The sequence below is a fragment of the Hyperolius riggenbachi genome, chromosome 10 (genome assembly GCF_040937935.1).
Source record: "Hyperolius riggenbachi isolate aHypRig1 chromosome 10, aHypRig1.pri, whole genome shotgun sequence".
Lineage (NCBI taxonomy): Eukaryota > Metazoa > Chordata > Amphibia > Anura > Hyperoliidae > Hyperolius > Hyperolius riggenbachi.
The window spans coordinates 118,774,936-118,801,627 of NC_090655.1; the positions used below are offsets into that span (position 1 = coordinate 118,774,936).

Below are 26,692 nucleotides of genomic sequence, written 5' to 3' on the forward strand. Positions count from 1 at the left end.
ACCTGCCTAGCGCAGTTTCAGAAATTACTCTAAGCTGATCTTCAAACAGAGAGTAAGGCTGACACTCCTCCAGGAGTGTTTCACAGGAAGGAATCCTTATGACCAGCCAAGCATTGTGGGAAACACATAGTACTTATAGTACACACCTCCAATGAATGTGGCCAGGCAATTTGCATGACAACACATGCAAATTCCTCAGCAAGCACAAGCTGCAAAACTGACAGAAGCTCTCCTTTCCAGAGTCCTGCAGCATGCAAACCTAAACAATGGTCAAAAAGCTGCCTGCCTGCACAGGCAGCTGAGCAGATCATTACAACCCCCCAAAATGTCAGGACAGTGAACACACCCCACAAATGACCCCATTTTGGAAAGTAGACACTTCAAGGTATTCAGAGAGGGGCATGGTGAGTCCGTGGCAGATTTCATTTTTTTTTGTCGCAAGTTAGAAGAAATGGAAACTTTTTTTTATGTTTTTTTTTGTCACAAACTGTCATTTTCCGCTTACTTGTGACAAAAAATATCTTCTATGAACTCACTATGCCTCTCAGTGAATACTTTGGGATGTCTTCTTTCCAAAATGGGGTCATTTGGGGGCTATTTATACTATCCTGGAATTCTAGCCCCTCATGAAACATGTCAGGTGCTCAGAAAAGAAATGCTAAAAAATGGGAAAATTCACTTTTTGCATCATAGTTTGTAAACGCTATAACTTTTACCCGAACCAATAAATATAGGCTGAATGGTTTTTTTTTTAATCAAAAACATGTTTGTCCACATTTTTCGTGCTGCATGTATACAGAAATTTTACTTTATTTGAAAAATGTGAGCACAGAAAGTTTAAATTTTTTTTTGACAAAATTCATGTCTTTTTTGATGAATATAATAAAAAGTAAAAATCGCAGCAGCAGTCAAATGGCACCAAAAGAAAGCTTTATTAGTGACAAGAAAAGGAGCCAAAATTCATTTAGGTGGTAGGTTGTATGAGCGAGCAATAAACCGTGAAAGCTGCAGTGGTCTGAATGGAAAAAAAGTGCCTGGTCCTTAAGAGGGGTAAAGCCCAAGGTCCTCAAGTGGTTAAGCAACCAGCAAGCAATAAAATACTCAGAATAATTTTGACAGTACCTTTTCAGCTACTTTTTAGTACTTTTTCAGTTGCAGAGTGTTGAAAAGTTATTTTAGACCGAAGGGGAAAAATGATCTCCCAAGAGAAAAGTTAGGAGAGAAAGTGAATTGGATTGCACCTTTATTGTCTTAATTACATGTTCATGCCACCACTGTGCTAAAAGTGAGTATGACTATGCCACACAATGGGTGTTACCATTTTCTAGTGGACTCTGTAAGTAGGGATGCTTATTCGGATTTCGCAGAATTTAAATTTCCGACTTTCCGATCGGAAATCTGAATTTCCGAGCGGAACTCGTAAATCGGAAAACGGAACTCTGAAATCGGATTTCTGCAGAAATACTGCATTACTGCAATTCGGTAATTTTAGGCCAATCACAGAACTTGGAAACAATGGACCACTCAGAGAATGCAGAAACAACTCGAAAGTATTTGGCCAATCAGAGAATGCAAAAAATGACCCAAAAAACCCAAACCACTACTCGGAAATCAGAAACCGATCAGAAATCGGATTTCTGTACAAATACTGCATTACCACAACTCGGTAATTTTAGCCCAATCACAGAACTCGAAAGCATTGGACCAATCAGAGGATGCAGAGTCAACTCAGAAGTATTTGGGCAATCGGAGAATGCAAAAAATGACCAAAAAAACCACTACTCGGAAATCAGAAGTCCGAACTCGGAAATCGGAAACCGATCGGAAATTGCTAAATCGGTAATTGGCATAGGCAGAGATCGGAATTTCTGCAGAATTGGAAATCGACATCCCTATCAGTAAGTCTCAGGTTTTCGCTGCCCTGTGCCCCCATAGTATGTCCCATTATACTGTCATACCCCCTTGAGATGTTCCAGCTGCTGAACTAATCTGTTCATCCCCTGCCATGCTGCTGTAGGAACAATGAAAGCACAAAAGTGGTGAGGCAAGAGTGATCCTGCTCACTGAATTACTGAAGGGTAGGCCAATTACTGAAGGGTAGGCCAATGATTGTGTATTTAAGAAAGATTTTTTTACAAAGATGGATATGAACAATCTTTTTTTGGGCTGAAATGTAGCATGTATACTCTGCTAAAAGATAGTGTGTGTATTAATAATAATAATAATAATTACCATATTATTACATTATTATTATTACCGTAGTCGTGTCACTAACGGCTATTCCTGGCATAGTTTAAATCCAATTATTATTATTTTCTGGGTTGTTTTAAGGGATTTACACTTTTTCATTTGTCTGTTTTAGGGCAATACATAAGTTTTCATTGGCATTTCTGTCGCTTTTCCTATGATGCAGGTTTCTTTTCCTGTAGGATGGTTGTGCTAGTACATTTCTTATGAGTTAGACTTCCCTGTGGCTGTACATTCCATTGTCTACAGTTTTGCCATTCCAGTGAAATAAAACCAAATATTAGCATCTTCACTCGTTTTTTCTCTAGTCAGATTGTTCGCATCCCTCAGTTTATTTATTTCTCAATTTATTATTCAAGTCATGCACAAATAGGTTGTTCTCATGCGTCTACTGTACATATTCATAACTAAACCATGATAGCTTTCTGTCCCTTTAATGACAGTCTGTATGTTAGTAACATAGGAGTGAGAGATAAATTAGGTTCAGAAATGTTGTAATTGTGTGTATACCTGTATATATTTAGCAGCAAGAGCATCATGACATGATGCTTGGACAACAGAACTTCTATCCAGACTGCAGATGTTTTGTTCATCAACTGTTCTCTGCTATTTGCAATATTGACTGGTCTCATTTACTAGTTACTCTCAGCAGTTTAGTTGAACAATTTGCTGCTTGGCTGCACAGTCTTCTGTCTTGGGGAATGCAGCAGTTTTTGCTGTACATGTGCTGACACCTAATACAGATGTCACTGTGCGTATTACATGGACTTTGCAGATGTTGCCTGCAGAATGCAGATGTCAATGTTAACAGGTGTAAAAGATGGCAAGGTTGCATAAACAGGAGATGATGTGTATAAAGCTGAACACAGGCAAAAGGCTCTAAATCAGCGCTTCCAGCCGAGGTAAACAGAAGCTCATACAAGCATTTCCAACCCAAAGCTGTTAATAAAAGCGTGGCCAAAAATGGGTGCCAGTTAAATAACGGGTGCCGGTGCCTCCCACTACACTGTTTAGCGGGTGTCTCCAATTAAATTGTTATTTACTGTTTTATTGTTAGTAGGCGGCTCTGATTAAATTGTTATTTACCATGTTATTGTTATATAGCGGGCAGGTTCCGTTAAATGTGTTGTTCACTGCTTTTTTGTTATTTAGCGGGCAGCTTCGGCGCCTGCTAGATAGCCGCTGGGGTGTTATGAGTTGTTGGGGATGGGTGACTTATTGGTTAGAAGGGTTATTCGTTTTTTGGGGAGGGAGGGTTATCAGTTGCCCAGGGACGGAGGGTTATTAGTAACATAGTGACCACTAATGCAGGAAGTTATGTGAAAATGCACTGAAGTTTTTCTTTGCTCACTTCAAATGTTCAACCAAGTGTAAGGGAGTTATCTGTTTTTTAAACTATTTTTTTTTTCTTTTACCCAATTGGGCAGAAGCGACAGGTTTTGGACTAGTTCATCTTTTCATAGGGGATTCTCATGGATTTATTTATTTTCTAAAGCACATAGTGAATGGTAGTTGCTCTGCCCAACTGCCAAAAAACTGTGCAGCTGGCAGGGAAGCTGGCCAGCATCATTGTTTAAATCCTTTTTAGGGAATATCTTTATAAAGAATAAAAGCCTTGCTGAGAATCCCCTATAAAGAGATGGACTAGTCCAAAACCTGTCACTTCTGTCGGGTTTCTACTGCCTACTGTAAGTGACAGCAGCATAGGAGAAAAGTAATTTATGGCTCATTTTACTCTGGAAAAAAAATATACCGTACTTCTTATTTGTCTATGTTTGCACATATTTTAAATTTTACAATTTTTCGCCATAGTGCCCCTTTACCCTTGTAGCGACTAGAAAAGCTATCTTTAATAGATGGATATCGCCTACTGTACCCTTCATCCAAGATGTCAAAGACGAGCTGTTAGATCTATTTGTTATGGATACAACTGATTCCCTCTTACACAAAGAGAAGAAAACTAGAAGATTCTTTAAAAAATGGAAACCCTTCATCAAGGAGGTCTTCACTAGGGATAAAATCCATTATCTAATGCGTCCTTTCAAATATATCTCTTGGTACTGCACTGAACAACTGGGGACCCTTGGTCCATTGGAATTACCATCCTAATAATTTCCAACTACAGCTATATTTATTTTTACTATTCGTCCCACACAGAGAAAGCAATTGGGGAGAGAGGGAGGGATTATTTGTTCATTTTTGTTGTTGTTATTTGGGCGGTGGATACAATGGGATGAAGGGCTGCATTCATCACGATAAACCATTATGAATTTGTTCTAAGAGCTGAAGAGACTCTCAACCCCACGTCAAGCAGATGTTGAGGTTCTAGCATCTTCGAAGGACTTGGTCATTCACTGTATACTTAAGGAGGAACTGTCGCAACAATCCTAAAATATAAAAAACATTTTTTTTCTCCTAAGTTGCTGTCACTTACAGTTGGTAGTAGAAATCTGACACTACCGACAGTTTTTGGACTAGCTCATCTTCTCATGGGGGGTTCTCAGGGTTTTCTTTATTTTTAAAAGCACTTAGTGAATGGCAGTTGCTCCGTCCAACTGCCAAAATAGTGTGCAGCGAGCAGGGAGGCTGTCCAGCATCTTTGTATTAATCATTTTTAGAGAATGTCTTTACAAAGAATAAAGGCCATGCTGAGAATCCCCCATGAAGAGATGGACTAGCCCAATACCCCTTGGTAATGTCAGATGTCTAATACCTACTGTAAGTGACAGCAAAATGGGAGAAAAGTAATTTATGGCTCATTTTACTCTGGGAGAAATGTACTTCCTATTAGTATGTGTTTTAAATTTTAAGATTTTCACGACAGTTCCTCTTTAATACTGTACTACCTGTTTAAGACTATGTTGTTTAAACCTTGACTGAGAACTTGGTTCATGTACACCCTGTTTTTGTATAATGAAAACCAGATAAAACATTCTAAAAAAAATAAAAAGATGGACCCAGCTTACTTCCCAAGGCTGGTTCTAACTTTCACAGGTCCTGGGGTAGAATGGGCACAGTTCCATTCTCGCTCTACAGGTCTGGTTCCTTTGCATGTGAAACAGATATCGGCGTTTGTTAGATCTGTTTTCCTCTGTCTGCCCAGATAACCTTGTCCCTTCTTCGGTGAGAGGAAGCAGAAAACCTGTTAAGGCTGCTCCCCAGTCCGGTTCTATGTTCACTGCAATTCGATCCATGTTCAGGGACAGTGGCCTCCAAACATGATCTCCAGATCCTCCAACTCTTGCATTCCCATTGGGGATGTACTCTTACACGTTCAGGAGCACGGCCAAAAGAAGAAGATGGTACTGTGTAGGAACGGTGGGCTAGAAGAGAAACTGAGAAGCCTCTGGACCATTCAGATGAACACTCAACGCCAGGTGTTGCTGATAGTAAAATAGTAGTAATAGTACATTACCAATATCAGCTTCTATGGCCCCTAACACTAATTCCCCCTACATACTCCTTGCATACTCCTGTTTTGTAGTTCTGCAGCCTGGGCAAGCAAAACATCTCTAAATTGTAACTAGCACATCTCACTGTCTGAATTAAGGTTCATGACTTAATAAAATGCCATTTACACTTAGCACATCAGGTCTAATGTGGCATGGCAATAACATAATTATATTTCTCTCATCTACCCTTCCCCCTTCTTGTTCTTATTTTTATGGCAATTTTAAAAACCACTGATGTATAGCAGGAAGCATTATGATATGTACACTTATGTCTGTTGCAAGAAGGTTAAAGTGTTTGAATCTGCTGAGCAAGCTCTTTGCCGCCACAAACCATCTGAGAATTGAAAGTAGTTAAACAGGAAATTATAATTATAAAAGTATAATTTTATTTTTAAAATGATTTATGAGCCGCCGGCTTCTTTGTGCTGCTCCTCTGGTCGGTGTTTCTGTTTGTTGGAATTGGAAAGTATGTTAGTATTTCCACAATATTGATTATAATAAATTTGTACATACACATTTTCTCAATTAAACAGTTTATATCACGAACTGTCCCTCAGAGCCAGTTAACTACTAGTATGATTTTGACTATGCTCAGATGACATCCATGCAAACAATAATGGTTCTATTTATAAAACCAAGAAGAGCTCATCAGCAAAAAATTGCTGTTGTTTCAGTAGAAAAATCACACTTTTCAAATCTTCATGTTTATAAAACTTTAACGGTTCAGAACTTTTAGGCCTCGTTCAGACTATACGCGCTGCCGTCCGCATTTTGGCAGCGCGTATAGTGTGCGACACGCAAGAACGGTAGAAGGGCATAGACAGCCCTTCTACCGTTCCCATCATATGCGCTGCTTGGCAGCGTGATTGCGCTATCGCGTGCTGCACGCATTTTTGGGAATCGCAGCGCAGATCCCATTCATTGTAATGAATGGGATCTGCAGCGCAGCGCATAGGAGCGCAGATGGCGTGCGATCGGACGCGTTGCGTTCCAATCGCACAGCCATCTGCGCTAATGATGTGAACGAGGCCTTAGTATTTGCATGAATTCTTCTTAATGATCAGCAGTTTTGTGCCGATCATCATGTTTATACAGTGCCATTCTCCTGATTGGGTCTGTATAATCACCAGATCAGAAACCTGCACAGGTCTAATTTTTCAGACCCGCACTCGCAAAACCAATAACCGCACCGGATCTGCAATCTGTACTATTGGGTTTATGGTGGTAGAATGGTAGACAAACCGTAGCAGCAAAAGCAATATAAATTTCTGCTGGATACAGAGCCGCAGTGTCAGAGGTGAATCAGATTCACTGTCTGATTTTGTAAATGGCGATTGGGGGCTTATTTCTCTACTTGTTGCCATAATGCTGCAGGTAGAGAAATGGCAGATTAATTAATCTAGCTGATACGTTAATAAGTATATGAGGAAAACTATAGAAAGGGTTTTAATACATGCAGAAAAGGTAAAAGAGAAAGACTTAGAGACTATAAAACCAAAAATAGACACCTTCTCTTAAAAAGTAATAATAACTTGCCAGGGATTTTTGTATAATTAAGCCTCCAAGACCCTCTGTGCAGCCACTTCCGGTGCTTAGCCCCTGTGCTGGGTGCTTCTTTGCCACTCAACCATAAGGGGACAGGACTAAGCATTGGAAGTGGCCGCGCAGAGAGTCTTGGAGGCTGAGGTACACTAAAAATGTGGCAAGTAATTACAACTTTTTAAGATAACACAGTGCATGCCATGTATATTTTTGGTTTTATTGTCGCTTCCTGAGGTCACCCTCATGTAATGCAGCTAATGTCAGCGGGGTAACACCAGGCCTGGGAAATGGTTCTTTAGCACCAGGGTCCGAGATTCCAAAGTTCGCCCAGCCTGCCACAGTGTAGGTCACAGATGTTAAGTAGGTTGCCTCCCCAAGTATAGGTAGCCAGATTTTCCCCCAGTATTAGGTAGGTTCCCCCCACCTCCAGTATAGGTAGCCAAATGTGCCTCCAGTTGCTGCAGCAATACAATGGGTGTTTATTAAGAGCTGGGGGCTAGTTCTGCAAGGCTTTGAGCAAAACCATCATGGCAGTTTTGCCAATGGAGCGGTTGGTTTTCAGAGACTTAAATAAAACCTGAACTGAAAATTAAAAGTCAAAATAAGCATACACAGGTCATGCTTACTTCCCATGTAGTCTACTCCTCAATCTCTTTCTCCTGTCCCTCGTCCTGTTTGTCCACCGTGATCAATGGAATTCTCCGTCCTCCATTTTGAAAATGGCCATTACCCCATAACTGCTTCCTGGTCAGCACCCTGTTAAACTGTAACATCGCCCACTTGAGCCATAGGGAAACATGGACATTACCTGTCACATCAGTTGTCCTTTCAACTGATATATAACTGACAGCAACTGATATATTTTAGTTCTGACAACCTGTTGTCAGAAGAAAATGGTGAGCTTCTGAGAGGAACTGATGGCAAGGTAACTATGTAATGTTCATTTGAAGTTACCTCATGCGTTTATTTTAAATAATTTTACTCAGTTCAGGTTCCCTTTAACTAATTTAGGGTGAATTGTTAATTGCTGCTTCTTCATTCGTATTACATGTGTAACATGTCACATTTCTGGCTGAGTACGCTTCAGGTGCTCTTTAATTTTTCTAATCTTTATTAAACAATAACTAAACTATATGTGGTTAAATTTCATATTTGTTTATAGTTAAACTTTTAAAATACTTTGACTTTCATACACCGGTACTTTGCAGAAACATTCTTCCACCTTTCTTCAGTTATATATAAATTGCTATCCAAGTAAGATGAATCCTAGTCTTCACTGACCTGCGCCGTAATCTCTTCCTGATAGCAGCAGAGGAAAGTCTTGTTGGATTCTAGGCTATTAGAAAAGCATTACTGTGGTGCTGACCCGCTACTTCACTATTTCATGTCCTGCAAGGAGCAGATAAATTGAAGCTATTCTGTGGAGAAAGAGGGATTTATAATGGTTAGTTACAGCAGCTAGCCCTCTTCCACTGCAAACACTGCTATTGTGCAATTGAGCATTGAATTGTTAGTTGACATACATCTTACAACCTGGTGGACATAGTTAATATTTCAAGAACTCCCTTCCAAGCAAAAGCTCCTGAGAGTTCCAATTTTTCTCATGAAAGGTTATTATATTTTTTTTCTCTTTTGCCTGCACCAAAAGCATCAGCTCTCTGTGTGTGCCAATGGTAGACTCTGTTAGCTGGGTCAGTGTCAAAACTTTGAATATGGATAGAGTTGTGTGCTGAGCATCATGCAGCAAAGTAGGTAAAAAAAGGCGCATGAGGCTTGCCAGTAATAAGGGCTCTGTAAAGAGCACAATGTAATAAACCTCTCTTGCGGTGCTCCCATTGTATAATAAAGGTGCAGGGGAACATTATATCCATAATTATCGATAGGAGAATCTTTATTCATAGGAGAAATAGAAAATTTACCAGTAATACGAGCGCTGTATAGAGCACAATGTAATTAGCATCTCTTGCCCCACCCACTGTATAATAAAGGCGCAGGGGAACATTATATTTATATAATGTTATATTATATTGTTATATTAAACATTATATTTATAATGTTAGATGATAGAATGTTATAATAATAGAAAGTTTATTGATGGTAGAAATAGAAAATATATTGGTAATAAGGACACTGCTTAGAGCACAATGTTTTTGGCAGCTCTTGTGGCTCCCATTGTATAATAAGGGTACACGGGAGCATCATATAAATAATTATTGATACTATGTCGATAGGTCTAGCACTATTGGGGGGGGGGGGGGGGGGTTAGCGCCAGGTTGGATCCTAAGGTTAGGCACCTCTAGGGGGGTACTTAGGGTTAGGCAGAGGAAGTCCTAAGGTTAGCCACAACTAGGGAGGAGTGCTTAGGGTTAAGCAGGGGGAGTCCTAAGGTTGTGCACCACCAGGGGGCACTTAGGGTTAGGTGGGGGGGTACTTAGGTTAGGGAGTATTTAGGGTTAGGCAGTGGTAAGGTGGATCGGTTAGTGTTAGACATCAATAGGGAGGGATCTGTGTGAGAATAGGATTAGGTTATGTCATAGTAAAATATTGGTAAAGATACTAATATTCTGCTTATGTAATTAACTAGTAGAATATCCGTAATATTACCTATATTCCAGGGATGTGGAGTCGGTACAAAAATCCACCGACTCAGACTCCTCAGTTTAGGATTCCACCGACTCCTCGACTCTCCTCCTCTAATTTGCATATTACAATCTTGTTGATTGAAAGTATGTAACATGAAATTCGTCTCTTAACTGCCAACGCTTAGGAATTTTAAAAGACAACTGAAGTGAGAAGGATATGGAGACTGCCATATTTATTCCCTTTAGTCATAGACTAAAACTAGTCCTTGGTAAGAGTACTTGTAAAAGGTACAGACCGGAACAAAGAACATCTATCAGGCCCTAGGCAATGTAACTGTGGGTACATGTAAGAATGATGTGCAGGTACTCTGCAGGGGAATAAGGTGATTCTTCCTCTATTACACATTCTTCATGCACAATCTGAACAAGGTTTATAGGTGATAGACAACCCCTCTGTGTTAAATGTGCACAACATTCTCAGTGGATTCACTGCAGCTCTGTGGAGAGTGCATATGTAGAGTATAGTACTACTGTGTAACAAAGTAAACCTGAAACAGATGAAATTAAAGTTTTTTACATACCTGGGGCTTCCTCCAGCCCCCTTCAGGCTTATCAGTCCCTCGCTGTCCTCCTCCGCCACCTGGATCTTCTGCTATGAGTCCAGGTACTTGAGCCAGTCTGGCGTAGTGCACATGCACAAACTCCGCCGCCAGGTGCAGAACGCTCCTGGCTGTGGAAGCAGCATGCGGCCGGACTGCACCGACTGGATGAATTACCAGGACTCATAGCAGAAGATCCAGGTGGTGGAGGTGGACAGCGAGGGACTGATTAGCCTGAAGGGGGCTGGAAGAAGCCCCCCCAGGTATGTATAAAACTTTTCTTTTCATCCTTCTCAGGTACCATTTAATTCGTAGTCACCAAACCAAATTTTAACAACCTATCAAATTATTTGATTTCCTGAGCAAAGAGTGCATACATTTGCATAAATCAGAATCAATGCAGAATTATTTACATGTCATTGACCATCTCTATTAGTGACACGGCTACACATCAGGCTTTATACTTACAGCATAGATGTTATTTAGTGTATATATAAGAGATTCCTGTGTACACATTATATATACAGTCACAATCAGATATGCATATCTGACTTTAAAAATACGGGGACTGCTTTATTGAAGCAGCACAAGTAACTAATTTTGATTGGTTTATTTCATTTTTGTGGACTATGCACAGCTATTATTGTATCTATAAATTATTTATGATGACGATTATCTGAGAAATAGAACCATTTATCATATTTTCTATTTTAACTACAGTTTAAATTCATTAGGAGTCGGAGTCGGTGCATTTTTTCCCGACTCCGACTCCAGGCACCCAAAATTGCCCCAACTCCACAGCCCTGCTATATTCTAGTAGTGACTATCTCCAGCACCCTTTTTACCAGGCGCCTTTTTTTTATATAGCATGCGAAAGCAAATGCATTTTTGCATGAGCATTGCATCATGAATAGCCAATAAGGCCAAATTTGCAAAGTTAGATAAGTCAGGTGTTCACTTGGTGTTTTTAATGCACACATTCAATTCTTTGTGTAAGCCTTATATATATATATATATATATATATATATATATATATATATATATATATATATATATATATATATATATATATATATATATATATACACATATACGTATATATATATATATATATATATATATATATATATATATATATATACATATATATATGTATATATATATATATATATATATATATATATATATATATATATATATATATATATATATATATATATATATATATATATATATATATATATATGCTCTTGCAGACCTTACTATAATATAATGTGCATACTGCATATGTTTTTACAATAAATTGGTAAGAAACCCTTGTCTTTAGCAGCTGACCACAGGTGACTGAATATCTGGTGATGGCACACAGAGATAAATATATTAAATAATATATTAGATTTGTGCATGCATGATAGAATTTGTCAATGCATGATATGAAATTATCACTTCTAGCAAGACTTGTGAGCCACAGTATAAAACTATAATATAATAATACTTATATGTTAATGCAAATAAAGAAGATCCAAAGCTTGGGTAATGCATACACACATTGATTTTCCTGTTTGTTTCCTGTCAGATTTTATCACCCTGATCAAATCTATCAGAAATATATTGCCCCAACTTGTGCGACATCAACACTGCTTGATTAGACTAAATTGCAGTCTGCTAAACTCCTCCCCCCTCTCATCATCACTCATATGAAGTAGTCAGTGAGAATATAGTAAGGAGCACGAGACTCTGTGAACACTGCATTGATCACCTCACTCTTCTCACCTCCTTTGTACTGCTGACTGTGAGATTAAATCTTTGTAATCAGCACTACAGCTCTGTGGTGTCATCAGCAATTCCTGTATAATTTCCTCATTGCAGGCAGGACAGGGTAATGGGAGGTTCACAGAGCTTTTGTAATACAGTCAGGAAGGGTTTATTGCTTAAAGAAAACCTGAACTGAAAATTAAAAGTCAAAATAGGCATACACAAGTCATACTTACCTTCCATGTAGTCTACTCCTCAGTGTCTTTCTCCTGTTCCGCGTCCTGTTTGTTCACTGTGATCAAGGGAATTTTCCGTCCTCCATTTTGAAAATGGACATTACCCATAACAGCTTTCTGGTCAGCACACTGTTAAACTGTAACATCGCCTACTTGAGCCATAGGGAAACATGGACATTACCTGGTACATCAGTTTTCCTCTCAGCTATACCTGACAGCAACTGATATTTTATTGACAGCAACTGATATATTTCAGATCTGACAAAATATTGTCAGAACTGAAAGGGATTATTGTCAGAAGAAAATGGTGAGCTTCTGAGAGGAACTGATGGCAAGGTAACTATGTAATGTTCATTTGAAGTTACCTCATGTGTTTATTTTAAATATTTTTACTCAGTACAGGTTCTCTTTAACTTTACACAGAGCAGGGTGAAACTGTTGAACTGTAATTTCAGTGAAAGCCACACACAGTTAATTTCTCTCAGGAGTGGGAAGAGTTTTTCTCTGGAGTGGGAAGAGTTGGACCAGGTCATGTGATCTGCTCTTTACTTAGGACTCCGCTCCAATTCTAATGGTAGCGAGGAGTTTCTCTGAATGGCTGACCTGCTCATTTATCGATCAGTTTAGTCGCCTGACTGCCAGGCATAAGTGCTGTTCAGTTGCAATTACATGCACCCGAATGGCAGCGCTTGGTAACACCACACATGACACGTTTGGCAAACGGCGGCGTTACCTGGCAGCAAAAAGAGTCTTCTCGCTTCTGACCACGGCAACCAGTACTCAGCCGTACTCAGATGCAACTACGTGTGTGTGTGTGGGGGGGGGGGGGGCGGGTTGGCTGTCTGTCCACCGCCTTTGATGAGCACCTATCCAGTGGATTGGGGCAGCTGACAGGCGGTGAATTCACCACCTTCAGCTGCCAGTGGTAAAGAGGCCCCTTACTGGTTGTACCAAGCCAAGTACTTTAAATGTATTTATTGGAAAAGGTACAGACACTCAATGCACAAATGCAGTCTACACATTCTTAGATTTATGCATTTGTTTATCGCAAGTTCAGTTTCAATTACTCAAAAATTGCCACAGGTGAACTTTAATATATTGTTTGGGCAGATGTGTAGAATGGCTTTTCTGAATTATATTTTTACTGTTTCGGAGAGACAACATTTTAGCAGAAATATTTTTTTTTTTTTTTTCATTTTATCCTTTGAGCTAGTGCTGACATTGTATTTATATTTATATTCAGACAGATGTTGGTAATGATTTCCTACATCTTTTTCTCATGACCGGTTTACTTCAAATGCTAATGGAAAAATTTAGAGTATCAGTTTTGCTTCATGTCACATCCGTGAAGAGCTTATATGATAACAAAAAATGATGACCATGGCTTTCATTGCACAATTGACTTTGTCATTTAATCTGTTCATTATCAGGACATCTTATGTGTTTTGATATTTGGATGGCTATGGGAGTAAATTAGCCATATAAATACAAAAAAAATAAATTAAAGTAAACCTAAAGTGGGAAGAATACGGAGGCTGCCATTTTCATTTTCTAAAAATTAAAATATGCTAGTTGTGTGACTTCTGTGCTGATGCTTTGCCTCCAATACTTTAAGTACTTGATCATGCACATCAGGTGCTGTGACTATAATTTAACTCCACTGGCTGCATGTTTGTTGCAGGTGTATAGCTCAATAACAATTAAAACCTAAAGCTCATCATGAGTATTGACTCAGGGGGCTGAATAATTACGCACACCACACTTTGCAGTTATTGATTTGTAAAAAATGTTTGGAATCATGTATGATTTTCGTTCCACTTCTCACGTGTACACCACTTTGTATTGGTCTTTCACGTGGAATTCCAATAAAATTGATTCATGTTTGTGGCAGTAATATGACAAAATGTGGAAAACTTCAAGGGGGCCAAATACTTTTGCAAACCACTGTATTTAATATTAGAGACTTTGGGGCTGGTATGCGGGTGGTATATTAAGGAGGGCAGAACCAAGAGACTGGTGCACTGTCATCTTTGAACAGTATCCAGGGAGCACATGGCATTATCTTTCTTTTTTTTAACAGATTCTTTTTATTGAATTACCATCAGAGCATACAAATAAATAAATACAGCAAACCCCCCACCCCTTTCCAATGCCCCCCACCCTCCCGTCCCATCTCTCATGGTCTGCTCTCACACCCCAGCAGTCCCTCCCAAATCGTGTTAAATCCAGATACAAATTACAGAACAGCAGATTATTTTCAATATTCAACAGCCAAGGTCTCCATAGTGTATCAAACTTCATGGGACAATAACTGCTGAGGTAGGTGAGCTTGTATAGCCCAAGAGCATCACTAATAAAGAGCATTATTACTCTACCTTGCCATGGGGGCATCATCCCGAAATACACCCTTAACTAAATTAGATCCAAACAGGCTCGTGTGCTGCCTCTTAGATGTACACGTGAACCCTTTTAGCCACTTCTTTATGAAGTTTAATTTGTTCTTTCTAGTTAATTTTCATTTTGCTTCTTGCATCTACAACCAAGCAATATATATGCAAAATTAAATTCATAAAGTATAAAGCTGAAAACATTCAGAGCTTTTTATGCTGTATTAGCTGCCAACTGGAAGCAAGCAGAGTACAGGTTGTAATTCTGAAATGGTTCAGGCTGTGGTGTAGAAGTATTGAGTCATTTGAGCTAAATAACTGTATTGTTGTTGGCAAGGTTAGTACTTTTGTAAAAGCCAGCTAATATCTGTAGTGGTTCTGATAAACTGCATTCAACATTATATTTTATGAGCGTTATGACTACGGAATATTCTTTCAGAGTGCTATAATAGTAGTGCAGCATGAAGAGTTGTTCCGTAATAGAATCACAGTTTCTTGGAATTCTGTAGTTTTGACGTATGGCGAGCACATCCCATCAACCCATCAATGAATGGTTATACATATCTAGCCACAGTATAATCATTGTTGACAAAATGATTTTGTACCTGGGGAAGCAACTGTGATTCTGTACCTGGGGAAGCAACTGTGAGTGCTCCCACGTTTCTGCAGGTTGACTATTGGAAGAACAGCTGAACCTAGTGAAAGGAAACAGATTTCTAAGTGTGTACTTATGTGTATGTTCTATGTTTCTATACAAGTGAAGTCATCAGTTAAAAGCTCACATTATAACCCCTCCATGTATTTTATTCTACCAAAACTCTAAATTTGGGATATTGTCTATGGCACAGTTTACCAACCTGTGTTCCTCGACACACTTATGCGTCGCCGCTCACCGCCCCACTCTGTCTGCCTCCCCGCTTTTCTGCCTCTGCTCCATGTATAGCTAGATCAGAGCTACAAGAAAATGGCCGCTGATGTCCACAAATGTGGACATCAGCGGACATTTTTGGTAGCCCTTCTCTAACTAAACACGGTGCAGAGGCAGAGCAGAGAAGCGGGGAGGAGACAGAGCGGGGCGCTAAAGAGCGACTTGGAGGTTTCACGTTTCTTTTTGCCTGAAGGTTTCACGTTATCTGGGCAAACTACAAGGTGGCACATGAAATACCGGCCCTCTGCTTGCCACTTGCACTAGCAAGCAGATAGATGCCAGCCGGGCCAGCTATCATGCGGCTGTTTACTCGCGTCATGTTGTGTGGGCTTTGTGGCTTTATTGAATACTCTGTCGCCTGCATTTGCTGCCATATGAGAGCGGTGGGCTGTATGCTAGTGTGACTGGCTGGTTTTTCATGTGCCACCCTCTATAATATTTAAGTATAAACACAATAGGATCACACAGCCATTAGCGGTGGACATTGACTAATTCAAACTAAAGACAGGAGACTCGGGGCAAACCTTCAGTAAAGTTACATTTAGAAAAATGCAGTCTTAGTGATGCTATCCTTGATGTTGTCTGACCTCTAAAGGCAACACCTAGGTTCAATTCAAGGACTACTTTTTTTTAATGTATGTATTTATCTGAATCAATTTGACATGTATAATATGCATGTAGCTAATCATACTTCTGCAGACTTGCATTTATCTAGACTTGGTTTAATGAAATGACTGGCAGTTCTAAGTGCTTCATTTCAGCAAGTGAAGTAAATGTATTTTGCTTTATGAGAAAATGACAAAATCGTTTTACATTAAAAGCACATTGCTTTGATAATAATGTACATTTATTACATGTCCTCAGTCTTTTAAAATGCAATTGCACAAGCTGCCAGGATTTACACTGCATCTTGGGGGTTAGCGTTGCTTGTTGTGACAGCTTGCAACGGAGTTTGTTGGTGCTCGTATGAGCTCTCTGTTTGTTTAATCGGGGTACCCGTGCCTTCCCTTTACGGTTAAACCATCATGCGTATTCTTTGTAAGAGGATGACTAAACAGATAAAATGTTATTTACTTTCTTTCTCTTGCTCAGGTTGCAGCTCATTGCAGATCGTCTTATGCAGAAATTCCTGAGCTCCGGGCTGATGTTAAAAGAATGGGACAGAGTAAAACTTCACGCAACAGTTATGAATACGCTATTCCGCAGAGACCCCTTAGGCAAGTGCTTGTGTCTTACAAATGTTGATATGAAGAAGAAAATCTGAGTATTGTGCTTTTGATAACCAACTTTCTGTCTTTTGTATCTTGTGTTGTAATGCGGTCTGTATTGCAGTGAGGAAGGGAAACCAAAGGTAAAGTAGAATGTGTGCAATTTGAAATGACATCATTTGACAGTGTAAACATTGTAAAGGCTCCGTTAGCTCGCTGGGCAGGAAATTATACCTCTAGCTGAAAGGCTGTATGTAAGTATAGGTAATGTTATGCACAACGTACTATATTGTATATCCATCCAGTGTATCAGAGCCCTTTTCATACCCAAAGGGATAAGGATAATAGAAGATTTCTTACAAGGTACAAATAGAAGGTCGGTATGGTAGCTTTAAATTTTGGTTAGAACAGTAAGCCTCCAATATTCTGCAGATGGCCTCCAGACCTAATATCATACTGTAACCCCTCCGCCCAAGACTCAGAGCGCTACACTTTATCTGTTTATAAATCAATAATTATAATAATATGGTGCCCTTTCCCCCCTCTCCTCCTATACCTGGCTACCCCCCAGTACAGGTGCCTCTGTATAGGTAGCTAGAAATAGGTGCCCCCAGTATAGATAGCTAGGAATAGGTGCCCCCAGTATAGGTAGCTGGGTATATGTGCCCCCAGTATAGGTAGCCAGGTATAGGTGCCCTAGTATAGGTAGCCAGGAATAGGTGCCACCAGTATAGGTAGCCAATAATAGGTGCCCTCAGTATAGGTAGCCAGGAATAGGTGCACTCAGTATAGGTAGTCAGGTATAGTTGCCCCCAGTGTAGGTAGCCAGGAATAGGTGCCCCTGGTATAGGTAGCCAGCAATAGGTGCACCCAGTATAGGTAGCCAGCCTGTCCTCCCTCCACAGACTGCCGCTCGTTTGCCTGCTCGGGAAGCGTCCATCCTCTGAGTCCCTACGCTGGATTGCCTGGCACTGGTGTGGCATAGAGACCTCAGGTTAGCGTTAACCTGCAGTGGAGACAGGAGAGCAAAGCCCTAGTAGTGGCACTGGCAGATACACAAGAAGTAAGCACTTCCTGTATACACATCGCTACTAGGGCACCACTGTCCTGTCTCCACTGTGGGTCAGCGCTGATCTGAGGTCTCTGTATGCTGCGCTGGCGCCAGGCAATCCAGTGGGGGGGACTCAGTAGAGGATGGGCCGCCATTGCGTAGGAAGGTGGGTGCGATGCCAGGTGGAATGCCGCCTTGGATGACGCCATCTGGCGCAAATGGTTCAAGCTGCATCATTCAAGGTCCGCCCCTGCTGATACACAGAGACTACAACAGTGGGATTTTTTTTTAAAGATCATTTTTAGGAGTAGGATGATTGATATAATTGTTTACCTCATTGGTATATTTTCACCTCAGGTTCATTTTAAGACAAATGGAGTATATTTGAAGTAAACTGAAATCTAAGTTTTTTTGTGCTCCAAAATCACAATTAAAGGGACACTGTAGGGGGGTCAGGGGAAAATGAGTTGAAGTTACCCGGGGCTTCTAATGGTCCCTCACAGACATGCTGTGCCCGCGCAGCCACTCCCCAATGCTCCGGCCCCGCCTCTTGTTCACTTCTGGAATTTCAGACTTTAAAGTCTGAAAACCACTGCGCCTGCGTTGCCGTGTCCTCACTCCCGCTGATGGCACCAGGAGCGTACTGCGCAGGTCCAGTATGGTCTGTGCCTGTGCTGTGTGCTCCTGGTGACATCAGGGGAAGCGAGGACACGGCAACGCAGGCGCAGTGGTTTTCAGACTTTAAAGTCTGAAATTCCAGAAGTGAACCGGAGGCGGGGCCGGAGCATCGGTGAGTGGCTGCACGGGCACAGGATGCCTGCGGGGGACCATTAGAAGCCCCGGGTAACTTCAACTCATTTCCCCCCCCCCCACCCCCCCTACAGTATCCCTTTAAGCGATCTCGGGGTAATTTAAATTTTTCTGTGGGAGAGTAAACTTTGCTCTCTCCCCCACCTTTTTCTGTTTTCTGTAAGCTCAGGCAGGGAAGACACTTGACTTTCAGTTCTCCTGCATTTTTCTGCATACTTTTTCTGCACACTAATTGTGTTTCCATGCAGGAAAACGCGCGCGTTTTTTCACAGCAGCTAAAGTAATTGATACAGAAAACTGCCAAAATGTGCAGAGTCGTCATGCAGAATGTCATTTTTTTTTCTGCGCGCGAACAACACAGTAAGTGTGAACGTGCACGAAAACAGTCAAGTGTGTATCCTGCCTCAATGGACTTGGCATATATACAGCAGATGAAAGGCATAGAGAGCTGTTTTGAAAAGACCAGGGTAAGAGGAATGACCTAAATGAGCAAAGGCAGAAAGGTGTGGCCTCTGTATCATTCACGCTCATTCCAGGTTTGTGACTTATCTCTGTGACTCAGCCTGGTTATGGGTCTGGATTGTCAAGGAATTTGAATGATGTCAGCAGGACCCAAAATAAGGCTGAATGACAGCAGTAGTGGGATGTAAAGAAAACTACAGCAGGCAAAGTATGGGTGTGTAGCAGTTGAAATTACTTTTGAGAAAAAGCTTGCCATACATATCTCCCACCAGCACACTTCATGTGTGACTTGTGCATGAGGAGAGCCATGACCAAAGTATAAACTAAAGCTTGATATGCAATGCTGGTTGGCAGCCAAAAAAAAACCTGTTTATAATTAAACATTTACAGTAATTGTACTTTTTTTTTGTACAGTATATTGAGCTGTTTTTTGTCTATCTTTTTCTGGCAATAGTATTCCACTTTTCTTTGATACATATGACAATAAAGCTGCAATTACAAAAATAAAACCTTCTTTGTACCTTTAGCAAAAATATGCAATCCCAGTGTGTTTAGGCTGGTTTCACACCAGGACGTTGCGTTAGAGGGGACGTTAAGGTCGCATAACATGCCCCTAACGCAACGCCTGGTGGTGTTGGAGCAGGACGCAACGCCTGGTGGTGTTGGAGCAGGACGCTACCAAGAGCCGCGTAACAAGCAGCTCTTGGTGCGCCTGCTCTGTCGGAGGCACTGCGGAGACCACGTGAGCGGAGCTCTCCGCATCACGTGGTCCTGCCAGCCAATCAGCAGTAGCTCCAAGAAGAAAACACTGCAAGTGCAGTGCATATTAAGTAGCCATGTGCCTGGCTACGTAGAGGCCTCTCCCCGCCTCCTCCCCCCCCCAAAAATAAAAAACCCACCCGTACTGAGCATGTGCAAACAGTCTAACACGGCTTCGCCGCATGTAAAAGTACTGCATGCAGTACGTTATCTGGACGTGCTGCGTTACAATGTAACGCAACGTGGGCACTGTGAACAGCCCATTGATTTTTCATTGCTGTGCGTTGGGGTGCGTTACAGGCTGCTCTAACGTGCGCGTGTGAAACCAGCCTTAAAGGGAAGGTTCAAGCAAAATAAAAAAATGAGTTTCACTTACCTGGGGCTTCTACCAGCCCCATGCAGCCATCCTGTGCCCTCGTAGTCACTCACTGCTGCTCCAGTCCCCCGCTGGCAGGGACGCATTGCGTACATTTTTACGCATTCCCGCTAGTGCAGGAACATTAACACATACATTTTTACGCATTACTGGTTCAATGCATAAAAATGTACGCATTGAACCAGTAACGCGTAAAATTGTATGTGTTAATGTTCCTGCACTAGCGGGAATGCGTAAAAATGTACACAATGCGTCCCTCTGACCTCTGAGGTCGGCAAGCTGCCAGCCGGGGACTGGAGCAGCAGTGAGTGACTACGAGGGCACAGGATGGCTGCATGGGGCTGGTAGAAGCCCCAGGTAAGTGAAACTCATTTTTTTATTTTGCTTGGACATTCCCTTTAATAAACTCGCATTAGTGCTGTAATAATAAGGTTATGTTATATTGCTGTAACGTGTTTCATGATTTGTTCTTCATCAAGAGGTTAAGATTGATGCAAACAAAAATGAGAGGCTCTAATCACTGATAATTAACAAGGCTGATTGCTTTACTACCATGTGTGTATTTAGTAAGACCTTTATATATAGATACAGTTTTAATCTCTGTACTCTTATATTGCAGTCTTTTGTCCATGGTACAATCCGTTACTTTTATTATTCTATTTTACATCATAAAGAATATATAAATGACTAGTTATGTTTTCTGTTGCAGCTGAGGAGAGAAGTACTGTATCCCCTGGAAAGCATGGCCAAAGAGAGAGAGAATCGTTTGATGCCAGAAATGTTTTGAAGGTCAGTGAGAAATTATTTTATATGTGAGTTGCTTTGCTTATTCTACACTCACCTAAAGGATTATTAGGAACACCTGTTCAATGTCTCATTAATGCAGTTATCTAATCAACCAATTGCATGGAAGTTGCTTCAATGCATTTAGGGGTGTGGTCCTGGTCAAGACAATCTCCTGAACTCCAAACTGAATGTCAGAATGGGAAAGAAAGGTGATTTAAGTAATTTTGAGGGTGGAATGGTTGTTGGTGCCAGACGGGCCGTCTGAGTATTTCACAATCTGCTCAGTTACTGGGATTTTCAAGCACAACCATTTCTAGGGTTTACAAAGAATGGTGTGAAAAGGGAAAAACATCCAGTATGCGGCAGTCCTGTGGGCGAAAATGCCTTGTTGATGCTAGAGGTCAGAGGAGAATGGGCCGACTGATTCAAGCTGATAGAAGAGCAACGTTGACTAAAATAACCAGTCGTTACAACCGAGGTATGCAGCAAAGCATTTGTGAAGCCACACAACCTTGAGGCAGATGGGCTACAACAGCAGAAAACCCCACTGGAGACCACTCATCTCCACTATGAATAGGAAAAAGAGACTACAATTTGCACGAGCTCACCAAATTTGGACAGTTGAAGACTGGAAAAATGGTGCCTGGTCTAATAAGTCTCGATAGAGTCAGAATTTGGTGTAAACTGAATGAGAACATGGATCTATCGTGCCTTGTTACCACTGTGCAGGCTGGTGGTGGTGATTTAATGGTGTGGGGGATGTTTTCTTGGCACACTTTAGGCCCCTTAGTGCCAACTGAGCATTGTTTAAATGCCACGGGCTACCTGAGCATTGTTTCTGACCATGTCCATCCTTTCATGACCACCATCTACCCATCCTCTGATGGCTACATGCAGCAGGATAATGCACCATGTCACAAAGCTTGAATCATTTCAAATTGGTTTCTTGAACATGACAATGAGTTCACTGTACTAAAATGGCCCCCACAGTCACTAGATCTCAACCCAATAAAGCATCTTTGGAATGTGGTGGAATGGGAGCTTTGTGCCCTGGATGTGCATCCCACAAAACAGTTCTAAAGGCGAAAGGGGGTCAAACACCGTATTAGTATACCATGGTAGATAGGTGCATTTTATTTGAATGCTGGGTGTGCATTTTATCCCACTAGTGGGGCTTGCACTCTCAAGCAGATAGTCATAAGGATGCAATCTGTTTTTAAGTAGCGCTGTTCCTTTCCTCGCCATGTACAAATGTAAGTAACTTTGGTCAGCTGCTCCCATTTAATAGCCTTGCTTATTGATGTTCATGCAGAGCTTCTGTTTGGTTTCAAGGTACGTTTGTAGTTTCGGAGGGGGGGGGGGGGGAGGGCTCAGCGCATCTCTGATTGGTGGCCATTCGGAGGCGGCCTGGTAATGCGCTGATCCACCTTTGCGCAATACCGTATTAGCAAGGTGTTCCTAATAATCCTTTAGGTGAGTGTATATATTTGTACACACCAATTAAAATTACTGTGAAACTCCACTTTTGTTGAGAAATAAGCCAGGCATTCTGTTTAACACCACACAATACACAACGTAATGGCAGATTTAAGGCCCGAGGCTAATGCTAGACCATTCTGGGCTGAGGCAGCTGGTCGGGGTTGTCTTGGATGACAATCTAGCATTGGCTTAGGTGTCCTCCGAGGTTGCTTAAAGCAGCAGGGACAGCCATACCATCCCAGGAAAATGAAACTCGTATATAAGTAGATAACTACTTGTTCTACTTACATAACATATGTATTGTACTGTCCACATGTTTTTGTTTCAGTTAATTTTATATAGTAAATAAAGAGAATTCTGTTTCAGGCATTTGCCATCCTTATTTCATCTGACTGAAGCCAATACTGATTTAATTTCCCCCCTAACTTTTTTCCCCTAGAAACTGCACTGTCATAGCTAGCTTGCTTTGTAAACACATGTGAGCCCTGCATAGATCAGGTTTCACTAGCTCACTGAACTGCCCTCAACCAATCAGTGAGGAGCAGGAATGTGGGAGGGGTGATGACAAGCTTCCTTCTCATCGGCAATCGAACAAATAGAGCCAGGGACGGATTTACCATAAGGCACTGTAGGCACGGGCCTACAGGCGCCTGATGATGGAAAGGGGGCTCACTCCTGATGAGAGTGTAAATGAGAGGTTACCCACCCAGCTCTCTGTATTCCACTGACGAGATCTCCCTTTAGCCAGGGGCACAATTAGCTACCTAATACTGAGGTTCCTCTAGCTACCTAACACTCGGGGGCACCTCTAGCTATTTATTATTTAGGGTACTTCTGACTACCTAATACCAAGGGGCACCTGTAGCTGCCTGTGAAGGGCAAGGAAAGTAAGAGAGAAGTGACAACTTGGACAGCCAGAACACTTGTGGTGCGGTACGGCAGGGGTCTGTGGGTTTGTGGAGGGCGAAGTCTAGGGTGACAGGACATCTGTGCCTATAGGCTTAGGCTCCTGTAAGGTAAATCCGGGCCTGAATAGAGCAGTGGTGAATGAGATAAGATTTATTACAGCAGAGACATTTCTGAATGGATTGGAGTGCTTGCAATGCAGGATAAGGCTGCAGGCTGCATAATAAACACCGAGCAGTGTGTAAATGGAATTTGATTCTGTGGCTGACAATCCCTCTTTAATGATCTGGCATACCAGATCTTTAAGCAAAAACCAGTGTCTTGAGTCCATTGCTCCTCTCCTCCCACCCAGGGAAGCTGCCATGTTGTCCCTGGCAGATTGGTTTCCTCTGTGCACGAGTGCTTCATTCTACTGGGCATACATTGGCACAATTTGCTGGAATGGTGAACTTTAGGAAAAGATCCAGGAAGCCTCTGGACTATCCAGAGGCTTCAACTTCAGAGGTAAGAATGCGACTTTCTTCTTTTCTTTTTCTTTTTTACACACTACTTCAGGTGTACTTTATGTAGTTGGTCTGGCTCTCCATAGTAGTTTTCTTGATGATTTGTTTTCAATAACTGTACTTGTGTCAACATTAATGTGAACCTGTAAGGCGGCACAGAGGATCGCTAAACATTTTATAACAGAGTGAAAAAAGACTAGCACATGTTCACCGTGGTCAATAGAGTTTGCTATAATGGATTTTTTTTGCAGCAGTACATTGTGGGGAAAAAATGTCCTAAAACGAAAAAGGCTTGCCCCAGGGCTCCAACCACTGACAGTCTTAGCACTAGGGAGTGAACACCCATACACCCGGATCCCACAGGGGTGTACAGTCAGAAGCAAAGAGTAGAACAAGCTGGGTCTCTACCTGGATTTTGCAATATTGGCTTAATTTATTAGCTTAATTTATTAGTGGTAACTAATAATTAAGCTAATCTTGCAAAATCCAGGTGGAGACCCAGCTATTTCTACTCTTTGCTTCTGAAAGATGTCCTACACCCTGACATTAAGGATTACATTTGTTGAATTCCTGTAATTAATACAACAATTGTCTCTAAAAGAGTTGTAGGGAACTCATCTTCACAATATTCTGGGGTAACTCATCCAAAAAATAAATTGTAAACTTGCTTTCTGCTGTAGAACCTGGGCAGCTTTGAAAGTCAGTCAGGCAAAACACTAAATTTCTTTACAACTTAAAGGGGGTCTTCAGCCTAAACAAACATACTGTCATTAAGTTACATTAGTTAAAGTTAATTAGACAGGTACTCTAATTTCTTATCCACCCTGTTTTAAAAGAACAGGCAAATGTTTGTGATTTCATGGGGGCAGCCATCTTTTTGGTTGAAACGAGGTGACAGGGAGCATGAGACACAGTTCCAACTGTCCTGTGTCCTGATCACCCCTCACAGCTGTGCACGCTAGGCTTCAAATCTCAAATTCAAAATAAAAAGAAACAAACAAATTTGCACCAAAACAGCAGAACATCAGAAACCCCATCATGCTTTGCACAGCATCAGGGGAAAAAGACCTGGGCAGATTTCTTTGATGGGGCAGAGATTAGCTTCTGTGCAGCTAAAAATGAGGCTTGGGTAAGAAAAACAAAGTTCTGATTTTGTTAAACTGTTAAATAAACACCAAGCCTTTTCAGTGCTGCTGAATAGATTTTTAGTCTGGAGGTTCACTTTAACTTCAGGTAGCATAAAAATCATGCCATGATAACCCTAATGTCTTGCACTTGCATAGCTCCCAACTGTCCCTTTTTGTAGGGACAGTCCCTCTTTGGGAACCCTCTCCCTATGTCCCTCTTTCCTCCTCATTTGTCCCTCTTTCAAGACTCATGTACAGATCTATTATTTATTTATGATTTTATTTATGTAAATATATGTATTTTATCTACTGAAAAATGTGTTTGACTCTAAATTTTATTCCTATCCTTTTAATTGATGTATTTCTTATTTTCAAATGTTAATATGAATATTGAACCAGGATAGAAAGGACCAGTGTGGTTGGAATGATAAAACAACATATTTTTCTTATGAAATCTTTATGGCATGTGTGACTGGGGTAATGTTGGGGGCATGACTAGGAGTGTGGCAGGGGCATGGCTTAAGTGTCCCTCTTTCCTATCTCAAAAAGTTTGGAGGTATATATTTGACTAAATGACTTTTTAAACATGAAAGAGCTTCTTCAGCCATTATTACACTTTTTAAGTGGTGGTCACGCCTTTGTCTTTTTGTGTTATTTTGGTTGCCCTTCTCCCCCCAAGCTTCTAAGACTCCACTAACTAATATTATTCATTGAATATTCCACTGCATCTATTACAGGGTTAAAATGCAGTTTTTAGTTGGAAACTAATTATCAAGATTATGAAACTTCAGCAGTTTTTTTTACGACACTGATTTATTCTGTGCATTGCGCATGATTGCAGAACAATGGGCAATCAACAAAGCATAAACCTAAAACAATCACAAGCTTAGCTAAATAATTGTAATATTTTATGCTAAGTGAGTGTGAATATTTACTTCTATAGAATAAAAAATGCATTTTGAAGTGGCTAGAGCTGATGGTGTACCATAAAAAACTTTGCTACAGGTGAACGTTTAGTTTTTATGACATCCTTTCCAATTGTAAGACCAGTAGTTGCATAGGATAATTCTCTAAAGCATAATGTTCTTAGCATGCTTCCCAGTTACTTTCTATAGCAGCTTGTATCTTGAGGTGGCCACTAACGGTCCAATTTCTAGCGAAAAATTGTTCGAGCAATCAGAAATTCTGATCAGAAGTAAAATCTTGTAATAAATCGTTCACTACACCATCAACGAACCAATCTTTGCTTCCTATCTATCACAACCAACAAGTAAATCCAAATTTTGGTTCGACGAAAATTCATTCGGGCGACATTTTTTTTCACTCGTTAATCGATTGTTTCCACCCATGGAGATTATTTACAACCAATCCGATCAGAATTTCTGATCGCTCGAACAATTTTTCGCTAGAAGTTGGACCGTTAGTGGCCACCTTTAGGAAACTCCCTAGTTTGCCTACTCCTACAATGACCATGGTTCACTCCTCCCATATCGGGA

General features: G+C 40.9%; 1 protein-coding gene across 2 annotated transcripts in view; it reads left to right on the forward strand.

Moving 5' to 3' along the window:
• The window catches only part of ASCC1 (activating signal cointegrator 1 complex subunit 1), a 394,613-nt gene that overhangs the window by 151,112 nt on the left and 216,809 nt on the right, over nucleotides 1-26,692 (forward strand). For both annotated transcript variants that reach the window (XM_068257775.1, XM_068257774.1), the window contains exons 8-9: nucleotides 16,822-16,946; nucleotides 21,105-21,184. In XM_068257775.1, the coding sequence (XP_068113876.1) occupies nucleotides 16,822-16,946; nucleotides 21,105-21,184 (205 nt within the window). The remainder of the gene's footprint in view (nucleotides 1-16,821; nucleotides 16,947-21,104; nucleotides 21,185-26,692) is intronic.